Source organism: Nansenia antarctica (genome assembly GCF_963989245.1).
Source record: "Nansenia antarctica genome assembly, chromosome: 5".
NCBI classification, from domain to species: domain Eukaryota; kingdom Metazoa; phylum Chordata; class Actinopteri; order Argentiniformes; family Microstomatidae; genus Nansenia; species Nansenia antarctica.
In genome coordinates, this window is record NC_137690.1 from 50,195,509 (window position 1) to 50,210,270 (window position 14,762).

The 14,762-nt window shown below is 41.4% G+C and overlaps 1 protein-coding gene across 1 annotated transcript; it reads right to left on the reverse strand.

Moving 5' to 3' along the window:
- Window positions 1-249: 249 nt before the first annotated feature.
- On the reverse strand, window positions 250-14,548 carry LOC308158105 (troponin T, fast skeletal muscle isoforms-like; the record flags this gene model as incomplete). Its single annotated transcript, XM_080531700.1, has 14 exons — window positions 250-297; window positions 392-510; window positions 2,516-2,556; window positions 3,710-3,750; window positions 4,322-4,412; window positions 4,766-4,878; window positions 5,345-5,458; window positions 5,957-6,034; window positions 6,393-6,509; window positions 6,634-6,682; window positions 7,085-7,103; window positions 9,081-9,218; window positions 14,288-14,301; window positions 14,529-14,548. 14 exons carry the CDS (start codon window positions 14,546-14,548, stop codon window positions 250-252), a joined length of 1,002 nt encoding a protein of 333 aa, XP_080387826.1.
- Window positions 14,549-14,762: the final 214 nt, after the last annotated feature.

Consider the following 14,762-nt stretch of genomic DNA (forward strand, 5'->3'; position numbering starts at 1 on the left):
TGGGAAACAGGCATATAGCTAAGATTGATTTTAAAAATAATAAATTAATAATTGGAATTTTTCGTTGCAAAGAGGTTTCACTTAACGGTGGAGTTACAGGCCATGAATGTGTAAGTCTAGGCGAGAGGCCTACACCAATCCAAACAGGTACACGCACAGAGGGGATTTATTGATCTGTGAACAATTACTGCGCTACAGAAAAAAACTGAAGCGTCACACTTTTTATTTACAAAATAATATCATGAGAACCTAACGACAGTCCGACATGTCAGAGGACACAATAGAGAAAGCTATTAACTTTGTGACAACAGAATTTCACATAACACGAAGTAGACAGTAAGACATCCACTGCTTGTCGTCTCCGTGCCATGGGTCTAGTCGTAGTGTGCACAGCCGTGGCGGGCGGCGGCAGGTGTGTCCTGTCGCGGCGGTCAGCAGAGAGGAGGCGCGCCGGTGCCTGTTGGTCAGGCAGGTTACTTTCTGCGGCGGGCAGCAGCTCCCTTCTTGCTGCTACAATTCGTCAAGAGCGCAAAAAAACATGTTAATGGTCCTGCTCAACAATTACAAAGTGAATGATAATGCCAAATAACAACATTATTATTACACAGTATTACACATTTTTGAATAGTTTTTAGAAATAGTCAAATAACATGCCATACTCAAGAAACTTTGAATCAACAGTAGTTCAGATGTTATGTGTGACAGTTTCAGGATATAATGACTGCACGTGATGCACTTCACCACCAGGCCATGCTGTACTTACCGTCCTGGTATGAAAGTGAGACACGAACTATTTCATGAGCTTCCCATTGAGCCATACAGAAGCCCTGAAGACTCATGTAATAAGTACTTTTCATTCTTGAAGAATGAAAGATCTTCACTCACACACCCACACAAACCACACTCACCCAACACACCCACCCAGCCACCATCATGTGACCTAATGACTTGCACACATACACTTAAACAGCAAAGACTGTAACAAGAAGAGAAAGAGATGTATGTAGGCTTCTATAAAATGTAGGCTGATTCTACAGATATCATGTCAATACTTGTCAATACTACATGTCAATATACTATGTCAGAGAACATTAGCTAGGCTTTACTGTAATGAGATGTATCATTTGGAAAATAGCAATATATGTTGTGAGGATGCTTGTTGTGTTCTTTGCCATTGAAGTAGCACACACACAAACAACATTGAGCTAATTACCATACTGTTCTCTGTTGCATTACATGTTAAGGATGTGGTCTAACCACCGTAGAGAAATGTTAATTACCTTTGGGTTGACACGGGTAAGTCACTCGTTATTGAATAGTCTCAAGTTGGATGGAGTCCAGAGCCATAGCTATGCTGAGTTGACCATGTATTCTATCCAGTATATGTACATTTACATTTTACATTTTTGGCATTTAGCAGACGCCTTTATCCAAAGCGACTTGCAACAAATACATCTAAGTGAGTGAATCATCTATCCATCAGTCTTAGCAAGTATGATGTCACTACTAAACTTTCCATGTCCGTAACTTTTTAATTTGTGTTGACTTGAATGTGATTATCGTGGACCTTTTGGTGCCACAAGGAGCTCATTAAAACTGTGTACGAACTCTGTATACCTATGACTCTGGATGGTCAAAGATGGAGTGATGACTTAAATAGATGATTTGCAATACCTTTTCCAAACAAAATGTCCACATTGTTTACCTGCCTGCTACCTGCTATACACTGGCTTCATTGAGAGGACATTTGTTTGTCTTAGTGCAACAGACAGTCATGCCTTACCAGCATCAGTTGCATAAGTTTGTAGTATGTGAACACACAACTACGTGTCAGAGTCTATGTCAAGTTCTTGTGTTACTCAGTATTACGGGGGTGATGAAAGACGCATTTCATTTCCTGTCAAAGGGTGAAGCTTATTTTCTAGGAAATGCATGAGTTTCCCATGCGTCTGAGGTTGGGAGATTAGAGGGGGAGAGAATAAGGACAGAGGAGAGGAATGGATAGGAGAAGAGGAGAGGAGAGTGGGAGTGGATAGGAGGAGAGGAGAGAGGGAGAGGGAGTGAATAGGAGAAGAGAGAGGGGGAGTGGATAAGACGAGAGGAGAGAGGGAGAGGGAGTGGATTAGAGGAGAGGAGAGAGTGGGAGTAGATAGGAGAGGAGAGAGTGGGAGTGGATAGGAGGAGAGGAGAGGAGAGAGTGGGAGTGGGTAGGAGGAGAGGAGAGTGGGGGTAGAGAGGAGGAGAGGAGAGAGTGGGAGTAGATAGGAGAGGAGAGAGTGGGAGTGGATAGGAGGAGAGGAGAGGAGAGAGTGGGAGTGGGTAGGAGGAGAGGAGAGGAGAGAGTGGGAGTGGATAGGAGGAGAGGAGAGGAGAGGAGAGAGTGGGAGTGGATAGGAGGAGAGGAGAGGAGAGAGTGGGGGTAGATAGGAGAGGAGAGAGTGGGAGTGGATAGGAGAGGAGAGAGTGGGAGTGGGAGTGACCTGAAGTGGAATGATGTGTGGGAGGTGACACTTACTGCTTTTGCAGCTCATCAATACGGTTTCTGAGAGAGATGACCTGAAAAATGACACATGAGCGTGTTTAAGCCAGCGGTCTGTGGTCAGCAGGGGGCGTTTAGCTTTGACCTCTGACCTCACCTTCTAGGAAACAGCAGTCCTGTGGGAGTGACCTGTTGGGCCGAGGTGGGACACCAAGAGCAGCACATACACACGTACGCTTGCATTGCAGTATACTCACTCACGCAAGAAAGGGCTTGTCACGAACAGTATAACATCTAGTCTTGCGAAACCCCAGTTTCATTTTGAGTCAGTTCAGGAGACTGCATATCGCCTGATTGACCGCAAGTCACTAAGAGAGCATTATGAAAGCCAGTTAAAAGAGATATACAATAAGGTTTGCTCTTTTTTAACTTTCTCTCACCTTCTCCCTATACTTTATATTGTCCAGGGGTGTGTGTGTGTGTGTGTGTGTGCTCTCTCATGGTGTACCAGCTCACAAGGAAAACAAGACAAAGCTACGTGACGAAGATGAGGAAGAGGAGGAGGAGAAGGAGAAGGAAGAGACTGCAGTGATTCACAGACACAGGCGGAGGAAGAGGCGCTTACTTCTCTGGAACGAGAAAGGCCCCAGGGATTCGCTCTGACTGACAAGATGAACATTCACTTACCTTCACAGAGCATTACAACCACAGTCTGTGGGACTGCCTGGGAAATACCCTGCCGTGCAATTACCAAACAACTAAGGACCCATTTATCCAGTTGGTATCTCTCTTTCTGATGGTGCAGAATATAGTACAGTGTGTGGCTTTGAGGCATGTTCTTCTGGGGAAGTTGTAAACTGACTATACCACGATACTATAGTAACACTTATCATTCACTGACCGATATTCTAAAGTTTCTGTAACCCCTTGTTTATCTATGTAAGATTATCTATGGCTGATTATCTCACATGTTACAATGCAAAGCCTTTCTCTTTTGTCATGAGGTGAGATGAGGTATGATACCCAGCAGGATACAGCAGGTTTAGTTTAACAACATATTACTCTTCATCCCAACCTCTGCACTGTACAATGTGACCTTTCACCTTTCACCTGAGGGTGGATACCGGTCTCCATGGTCCTCCATCATAATAGCTTCCCATGCAGACAGACCATGCACACCCTAGGCCCTGCGGGCCCCTGTCGCTCTGGGGCATAGGTGTTACTACTCACAATTTACTCAGCTCCTCCACTCTCTTACGTAGTGTCAAGACCTGGAGGGTTTCAAAGCAGAACTGAGTTCAAATCTGAGGGGTGTGGTAGGAAGTGACGGATGGCAAGTGAGAACCTTCACCCCTTGTCACAGCCTCAGGTCTTTTTATATTTATATTATTTTATTTATATTATATGTAGTGTATCTTAACCTGGCACTACTTGACTAAGGCCCCAACTCAATGAACTGGATAGCATGAGCAGCAAGAAAGCATATTCAAATTAATATTGCAGTTGACCACATTTCAGTCACACCTTGTAAGCATTATCTTGTTGAGGACATTCATCTGTACAATAATTATTGCTTCGCAATATGAATCAACTGTGCTACTTTAAAATAAAATGGCCCTCTTTAATATACAACAGACCGTGGAGGGTTGACGTCTTGTAAACAGCAGCAACATCACAACACAGTGAATAAGCTATAGAGGCAGATGGGAAAAGTATTTCTGCTTTTTGAAAAAAAAAATAATATTGAAAATAGTTGGTAAAACGTTAATAGCATAATTGATTAAACTAATATGGGACTTCAAATATTCACCATCCTCCTGGGAAGCACACATCCTCACTCACCTCATACTTCTGTCTCTTTAGTTTCTCAATGTGGTCAAACTTCTCAGACTCCAGACTGTGCATCCATTCCCACAGCTCCTTGGCTTTTTCCCTAAATGCCACAAGTGAACAATAGACAGGCTTAAGAATGCTAGAATAGCCAGAGTGCTAGATACTTAAGGCTGTATCTACGCATCTGTGCTTGTAGCCACTGTGATAGCATAAAGTCAAGACCAGAACTTTTGGGCACTTTAACCTGCTTCCTTGCACCTCACATGAGCTTTTTCTTAATTTACTAGAAAATTATGTGAAATTAAGGGGAGATAGATGAGAGATGGGTGAGAGCAGTGACAGGCAGCCTGCAGTTTCAATTCCTGGCCTGTGGGGGCAGTGTGTGAACTGTAGTCAGCAGTGCTAACGATTACTGTAGACCAAGTACAGGCAGGCAGGGCACTAGTGCTTTACTTTAGCTTGTCCTCGTTCAGATGGTCGATGTTGAGAGGCTTGCGTCTCTCCGCTAGGGCCTTCTTCTTCTTCTCCCTCTCTGTCTGCTTCTTACCACCTCTCTTCTGGTCAGCCTGGCAGTGGCGGAAAAAGAAGACGAAGAAGAAGAGGTTCACATCCAGAGCTGCATGTAGCTATTGAACAGTATCACATCTTTATAGAAAACAATACACCCTACAACTGAAAAATGTGGTGTTAAAGGGATAGTTCACCAAAATGACAAAAGATCCCATATTTGGTTCTTTACCCTTGAAGTCCTTGCCCATAGACGTCTATCCACGTAAGAAACCAACAATGGGATTTTGTCATTTTGGTTGAACTATCACTTTAATGTGATGTTGATAAATGTAAAATGTTGCTTGTTTAATATGGTGTCTGAATAGGTCTACCTAAATATGTATTGTCTTTCAAGTGCTTAATACAAAGCACTTTGGGTTGGTTGTATGAAAGGTGCTATACAAATAAAGATGACTATAGTAATACAACAATGAATGACTATCCTTCTCATTGGTCTTGTGTGGAGAGTGACCGTGGCGTTACCTTCTGTAGGTAGCTGCTGTAGTTGGAGCCCATGTTGGACAGGGCTGACTTCTTCTTAGCGTCTTCTTCTGCCCTCTTGTGGGCATCTTGCTCCTCCCTTTTCAGCCTCTCACCCTGCAAACGCAAACCAGGAACTTCAATTAAACTAAATCCAATTCAATTCAATAACAACAAAAATAATCAATGTATTTTTAAATATAATAATACACATTCATATGGAATATTTATAACATAGGGGACAATAATGCAGACCAGTGCGAGTGCATAGGAGATAACAGAAGAGACATTAACACAAAACATTGAGATTAGATTCAATTTTGCAGAGTACAAGTACCAGACAACATTTACTTTAGTATCTAACCAGAAGTGCAGATAGTGATAGAGTGCAAAACATGATATTGTAGACATATAGTGAAAGGACATGTTAGTGTAGACAAAAAAAGACATGTACAGTTATGAAATGATAAGTACAGTATGGTATGTATGTACATAGTGAACTTGCCATACTGTACTTGAGGTAGTAGTTATAAGAACTGAAGAGATGATGAGACAAACGTTGTGAAACCCATGGAACACTGTAGTGAAACCCATGGAACACTGTAGTGAACACACCTCACGTCGGGCCTGGCGCTCCTTGTCCTGCTCAGTACGGACCCTCTGAATCTCCGCTCTCTCTGACCGACGTTTCTCCTGAGAGGAGACAGATGCAAACGCAGTTGTAGCCTACGTTGCTGGCACCGGGAGGCGCTCTGTAGCTGTTTTACAAACCAGTCCTATGGCTTCTACAATTTCTGAGAACATTATAGAAGGCCCAATCTGGCATGATTCAACTTCAATCAAGACCATAGTGATTTGAATAAGGTGTGTTTAACCGGGGCTACAAGAAAAAATTGCACATTCGTGCACTGAATTGTGCACTTGTGCACTACCCAAACATGGATATAAACGCATAGGATTGGGCTCTTACCCCAATACTATGCGTTTGAATCCATGTTGGTAAAATGCCAAGTGCACACTTAGCAAGGAAAAGAGTGGACTCTTAACTCACAATTCTAGCCATGAGGGCGAGGAGCTCCTCCTCCTCCTTCTTCCTGCCCTCAAAGTGAGCATCGATCAGGCCCTGCAGCTCCATCAGATCCTTGTTCTGACGCTTCTTATGGATATCCTGTTGAATCCAGGGGTAGACAGTAGACTTAACACAGGTAAATACCACAGTGAGAATCTGTTTTTCTGTTGTATTCAATCAAATTCTATTCTATTGGTTTATAAACATAAGTATGTCTACTTACATCAAAGTCCACCTTTTCACCATCAGGGATCTTAGGTGCATCCCTGGGTCTACAAAAAGTCATAAGGTGTGATGTAAGGTATTTCTGACACATAACATTGGGTGACACTGTGTCATTTTAATTTGACTGTTTACTGTAATACCTTTACTACACACACACACACACACACACACACACGCACACACGCACACACGCACACACACACACACACACACACACACGCACACACGCACACACGCACACACGCACACACACACACACACACACACGCACACACGCACACACGCACACACGCACACACGCACACACACACACACACACACACACACACAGACACACACACACACACACACACACACACACACACACACACACACACACACACACCCGTACGTGCACAGAGCTTGAGTCTTACAGTTTAACACAGACATTTGACAGAAATTCAACTCACTTGACCTTTGGCTTCTCCTCTGCTCAGTAGAAACATCATAACAAAGGAGAACAATATATAACAATGTTAGAGATATACACAGAAAGTGACAATGCTTCCAGGCAAAAGACCAAAATAAGTGCTTGGTTAATCACAGGAAATATCCATGTGGACATACATTTAGTCATAGTTACATCTCAGGTTTGAATTTGTACTTTTAGCTTTAAAAATAAGAGGGAAGTAAATAGTGTGTAAGTCTTACTTTCAATATCACAATGTTAATTTGGTGTGCATTAGTGGGAATACTATTTTACTAGCTAAAATATAGCTATCCATGAGTCCCAGATCAAACGCACACTTGTGGAAAAAAAAGTATTCTAGTGGTTTGTCAGAATTTTACTGTTCAATCCAAGACTTAATACACTACTTGGACAATTAATGGGATTTGTGCTCCAAAGGAAAAAATGGGAGTAAAAGTGAAAACATTAGATGAGACATTTCAGTTCAGTGACAACAACACCTCAATGTTTCTGTTGATTAGCTGTTTGGCTCGACCCACACACAGCACAAACAAGAAAAAAAACACAAGCATAGCAACAATCCCTTGCAGGAAATACAAACTACCATCTTGTTCTCCTTCTTCGACTGGTTTGGTTTGGATGTCATGCAAAGAGAGAGAATCAGAGCAGACATGAGCAGTCATCACGCCGCCGTTGAAGCACTTTCAAGTCAGCATTTCATATTCCTTCCCCCTTTCTCACGCTGTCAGCACACTTGAGCCATGACGTTGGTAATCAATGTTGGGAGGGAGGACGGGGAAAGCCAAAATATTTTTTTGACTTTCCCCATCCAGTAGACAGAACATTTGAGCTGGAGGACGAGACGCTGTCACATAGGTGTACAGGCATTCACCTGACCATAAATCCCTTAAGGAGACTGACTTGGTGCCATTGAATCAGAAGTGCATATACATGCAGGTGAATCAACATATGGTCCAATCAGAACTAGACATATAAGGATGTGGATCAACATACCTTCCTCTTCATAGGCTTCTGCATGCAGCAAGCGTCCAAAGCAAGAGCAGAATAGAGATTGTTAGTGGGCCAGCATAAGCCACTGGCACTTGATACCATTGACTGTGTCTATTAAATGCAGAAGTTTTGTAGAGCATTCATCAAATTGAGGTAATTTTCCAGAGCATTCACCCAAATGTAATACTTACTATAACATCATATTGAATTAATGAGCATTGTAATGCAATCAATAGAGGACTGAAAATGAATATAGAATATAATGATTGGAACATTCAACGTTTTCAGTTAATCTGAGCATTCAATTCAGATTCAATACACCCAACATCAATCATCAGTTTTCTATGATCATTCTCATGGGCTCAGAGAATCAGCCTTTCAGACAATATCTCAAGAGGGACAAAGAAGGGTCCTTTACATGAAAAAAGACTTCCTTTCATCCATATCAACATATATAATATATAAATATATATTAAATATCATATACAGTATATCAACATATCAACTACATCTTCAACAGCTTTGGTAATATATGCCTAGAAAAACATCACATAAATACAATAGCTAGAATGTAAATTATACATACAGTTGGATCCTGAGAGTAGCACTAGTAAGTAGCACAGCTCCCGGTGTAATGATGAGCGTGGGAGAAAACAGTCAGGGTTTAAGCTTAGTTACTAGCGCACCGTAACAGATATGCAGGGGTAGCGCTTGGTTAGCTAGATTAGTCTACTGGCACACAGAAGCTCCATTGCATCTGCTACGAAGCAGTTTGACAGGAAGCAGCGCAAGCTTTCTTCATAGTGGGCAGTTATGAAGAGGTGGTACCTCCAGTTGCTAAACAGTTAGCACTTTAGGGGATGAGATGCTATAAGGAAGGTAACTATATTAGTGGGTCTGCCTGTCTGTCTGTCTGTCTGTGGGACAGGTGCAATGCACACTGGCCCTGCATTGGGAAGGATGAATGAATACCCCATGCCACATACCTTCCACTTCCACCTCTTCCTCTGGCTCTTCCTCTGGCTCTGGTTCAGGTTCTACCTCTGGCTCTGGCTCTGGCTCAGGTTCTACCTCTGCCTCAGGGGCCGCCTCTGGGGCTACCTCTACTTCTACTACCTCTTCTGCTAAGGCCACGCATCATGCAGCGAGCAACCAGGGGGAGGAAGGGTTCGGAGAAGGTTAGCCCATTAGAACAGAATGAGATTACTTCAGTGATGAACAGAAAGGGTGACAGTGGACAGCACTGCTGGAATGGGCAGGCAGTGATGCTGAGGAGAACAGGGAGAGAGGGGGAAAGAATGAGAGAGAGATGGTGAAATAGGTGAGAAAGATGGGTCAATGGTAGATGGCATTAAGAGAGAAAGACATCAGAGGTTAAACATAAACAAATGATGATTTCCTACATACCGGAGATACCTGGGTTGAAAACATGTGACATACCCAAAAAATGCAATAACTTTTGGCCCAATCACATTTTCCTGGATATTTGAGGCATTAAAAATCACTTAGTCACTCCGTCTTAAAAAGGTCACCCTTAACTTACTAGTGTTTGACAACAAATTTAGTAAGGCACAGGTTAACAATAACACATCAGAAGCAAGCAGACATTTTCACTTCATCAACGATCAACGACAAACAAAACTTAACACAATACTGTAGCATTTTCAGAGTGCGACAAGCTGGGGCACACTATGTTCACATACATGCAGGGAAAGGATGTGTTTCTAGATATGTTTATCATAAAGTGAGCTGCATAATGAGCTTTTTTATTAATGTATTAGGCTATTACAGAAAAGCAACACCGCTGAATGGGGAGCACAGGGTCTAGGTATCTACTGTAGGCTACAGTAGACTATAAAAAGCTTCCTTTATATTTTAACTTTCCATTGTCATCATGATCTGAATAAATTCAACTTAACACAATCGAATGAAAACCAAACGATAGGCAGAAAGGCTTTATTTTATGTTACTGTCATTTACCTAGCACTTCCTTGTGTATGATTACGAGAAGGAGAGCACTGAGCATCAACTTGGCTTTCAATTCATCCAATGTAAGAACATTGAAGTTGCATTTGTGTATTTAAAATTGCCTATGGGGATTTTTCAATGCATTGATTGATTTAAAATTGAAATAGTCCCCAAAGCTGCTGAGCATAGAATATCTACAAACAAAATCTGTTTTGTTATAGATGAAATCCGACATCTACAATTCGGATTTGAGTCTGGCATCACAAATAATTAGCCTTTAAATAAAGCTGCATTATGAGCTGCGTGTTATTTAAATACGACAGAAAGGATGTTATCAATAACAAAGTGATTCAGACAGGAGTTAGCAGAGTTGGCAAAGCAGGCATTGTCAAACACATGTCAAATTGAGGGTGGATGGGGACGACAAATTAGTAACAGGGGAAGTATCATAGAAACCGAATTGTCCGTCTTTTTTTTTTTTACCTTCCTCCTCTTCATTTTCTTCTGCAAGATAAATAGTGAAACAATACAAAAAAACAAACCTAATTTCTTAGTTCACAACGTTCAAATTGGTGCATACAAACAAACCATACTGTCAGCCAGAGGCCCGTTCCACTAAACTAGATTATCTTCTAAGCCTCGATAAAGTTCTAAGCCTCGATAATGTTAGCTTGCGTTCGGTTCCATCAATGTGGCTCAAATAATTCGCTGCTTGGTTGAGCTCCTTCTGAGTCAGATATAATTAGCCTGGTCGCGAGCAGGCTAAAAGACAGGCTAAAGTACTACGTGCGTCAAAATTGTCTCACAGGCGGAAACTATATCCCGAACGACAGTTCCATCAAGTGTCTTTTAGGAAATATTAGTTCCCACTTCACACGAGATAGATAGATTGGTTGACTGTGTGATAGATAGATCATTTGATATTTTGAAAGTGTGATCGATCGATAGATAGTTTGATTGTGTGATAGATAACTTGATATTTTGAAAGTGTGATAGATAGATCGATAGATCAATAAATAAAAGAGTGTAAAAAAAAGAAGTAATCGTTTCAACTTGCATTGCTGTCGTCACAGCAGTCTGGCTGGCGCAGTGGTTAAGGCAGCCAGCTAGAGTTCCAAAGGTTGCGTGTTCGAGACTTGACTAAGTGATTTTTTTTTATTTTTACATTTAACCGAAGCCTTCATGCAAAGGCTTAAACACCATTGTAATCGTGTCAGTTCTTGTAAATTAGCCTGCACCATAATTTTATAGCCTACATACTTTTTTAGATGAGATTTTAGATTAGATTCAGACAACGAAATGCAGTAAAAAGTCTGTCCGAAGAGGGATTCGAACCACCGTCTAATAATGACGAATTAATACCACGGCAGCAGTCGGTACCACTAGGCCATTGTGACAATATGATGGTTTGTAGCCTGCTGCTGATATCACCACAGTAGTAAATATTCATTTATTAAAATATGAACATATAACAATAACTGGGGCTGTATGACCTACGCATTTAATCGGTCAGCAGTTTCTTGCCAAACCATTTCCCTCGCCTTGTTAATTGCGGCAGTATTGCACTATTTTACATCTTATTTTTCTGTCTTCATAAAGATCAATAATTCGGAATGCTGCGCAAATGTGGGACCCCTGCAGAGTGGAGTATCTTCATTTCGACAGATCGACTCTTCGGGGCTCTTTATGTCTGCGTGCACGCGCCCATATCGAAGATTTGTAAGCCGGTGTTCTGTGAACACTGATGACACAAGCCTGATCCTCGTTCGAGGAATCACCTGAGGCTTGAATTCCAATCCCGAGTTGCCTGATCGCCTGATTTATTTCAATCGCCGATATACTGATCCACCTTTAGTGGAACGGCCCCCTGGCTCCAAAATGTAATTTTACTTATGGGTTTGGAAACAGCTTATTCAAACCCATAGATAAAGAAGCCTTTTGGCACAGCAGTCGATAGTTGTGGGACATTAATGCTAAATCAATGCTCATCTAGGTTGGTTATTAGGAACAGCATACTAGCCAGGGCTGCCAAGTCTCACGCAATCACCGTGAGACACACGCATTTCAACCAGTTCTCACGCTCTCACGCCGCAACTCTATTTCTCACGGCGAGAAATAACAATTTGTTTTAGGGACTTTTATTTGTGAAATTCCTTGAAAGAAAGCTACCGGACATGAGTTTCGTGACGTCCTCTTCCTGCACTCGCGTTATTATGCTTGCGCGTGCGCAGTCGGAGCGGTAGACGAGCGTTGCATCTGTGTTCACGCGAGCTGCAGCATGAAGCGGATGGCCAAAACGGAGGTAAATCTCACCTCATTCGAATTAGAATCCAGGTTCTTGATTAACATATAAACTAAATTGAATCACTTAACTGCTTGCGAGGTAATTCAAGAACCTGTGTTCACGCGAGCTGCAAGAACGTAGCAAGCAGTGTTGCCAGATTGGGCTACTTTTGGTCACTGGAGGGGTGGATTCGGCAGCTTTTAGACTGGTTGGGCTGGACATTGTCAATTCCATCTGGCAACCGTGGTGCATACATTTGCATACATTACAACATCGTATCTGGTAGCCTACTGGACTGGGTTGCACCAATATGGCGTAAGTAATTATAAATGCAGGCATTTAGTAGTTATTAAACCCCTAGTTGTTACTAGCTAGTTTCAAACTAGTTGTTTACTCATTTCGGTTGCACCACGCCAATCTTTTGCCAATCTTAGCTAGTAAATACTCAGCTTTGGTAACTGTTTTTTGTTTCTCTACTGTAACATAACTAGGTACATTAATAATAATAATTCATAATAATTACAATTTACAATACAAATACAACAATTGGGGGTCCCTCCCAAAAAATGTGGGAGCGCTGGGCGCGCACAAGATCAACCACCAAGCCCTCATTCTGACCCAGGAAAAACCCTGGTATGTACTGTATAACATGATAGCCATCTATGAGCAATGCACTGTATATAAGATGATGACCAAGGATCTTTCTGCTGCTGACCATGGGGCTGAGTCCTGTTGATGGGGCCCATTTTTCTTTTAGAGTCTGTAGGCTACTGTATTTGTTTATTAAGATTTCATAATATGATATATTGTCTGAATTGTTTTCTTGTTTTATAAAATGTTAATTATTTTCATTTCTTGTGCTGGTTTATTATGAACAACATGTAAAATTGCAGGAAACTAGCACAAATAATTGGGTGGGAGAGAGGGGCCGCCGCTGCCAAAACGCGCACAGATTTGGGTCACTCCACCGCCAAAAAATCTCACTCCAAACTTTTGGTGAAACTTGGCATCCCTGATACTAGCATAGGATTCGTCACTGTGACTTAAGAGCTAAACAGCCGTCAAACAATATCAAAATAAAAACTGCCCAATATTTATTTATTTGAAAGAATTCTGTATTCGAAACTCAAAGCTATCGATACAGTAGATAGTATGGCTCCATATCTGTTTAGTTAGCAAGATAGAAAGATAGATAGATAGATAGATTGATTGATTGATTGATTGATTGATACTTTATTGTTCCCTGAAGGGATATTCAGCCAACTTCTTGTGGTACAGCTGATCAATGGAAGTCGTAGAAAATATTTTAGCACATACAGATTTGGAGCCAGGTTAATCAATACATTCAAACAGAACACACTTTGACTCTGCATTATGAAATGCAGGGGTAGCATCAAGACCATTATCTTAACTCATGCCAAACATGCTTAAAGATGGTAAGATAGATAGTTAGGTAGATAGGTAAGATAGTTGAATCTCTTTATTAATTTAGAACCTGTCATTGTTACCACAAACACTGCTGATGTACAGTGTATTGAAAATAATAAATCACAGTTTAGGCACATTTTAAAAATCTAACATTATATTGTTAATAATGAGAAATTAAATAAATAATAATAATAATAACTTTAATTTATATAGCACCTTTCAAAAAGCCCAAGGACGCTTTACAGGGGAATGATCGGACAGACAAAACAGAAAACAAACAAAGCAAAACTGAAACAATGACTAGAACAGATGAGTTTTGAGGGCTAGTTTGAAGGAGTCCAGGGTGGGGGCGTTGCGGATCACTGGGTGTATCTACTATGTTGAACCACTTGGTGGAACCATAGCCCAATAAACAATGTAGGTTACAATGGGTATTAACTTAAAGTGGAAATTCACTGAACATAATTTGGAAAATATATTTTTACTGTAATGACTTTGCTATTTCTCACTTACCCTCGTACTGCTCACTGAAAATAAAAAAAAGAACAGTTAGCAACACTCTACAGCAACACTCTACGCATCAATCAATCTCTACACAAACAAACATTTAATAAAACAAGCAGGTTTTTCTGGACAGTAAAAGCATCCACTACGTTTGCTCCACACCATTGGGGTGGCCTTGCACCAGAGTGGGCTAGGGTGAATCTCACTATATATTAACCTGTACCTGTAAAGACATCAAAGACATACTTACACTTCCTCAGTGTCAGACATGGTGGAAGTGGAAGGTCACCTAAAGAACAGGTAGAGTTTTCATTATTCTTTTAGTAGAGAAGGAATCTGTTTAGAGATGAATGTGGGACCTGTACTTTGGTTGCCTTGCGTGCCGACAGAAGGTGCTAGAGATTGTCTTTCCCTATGCTCAAGCCCTACTAATAAGCATGTAAACCGAATAATACTTTTGAGCAATATGAAGATGTAGGGGGTT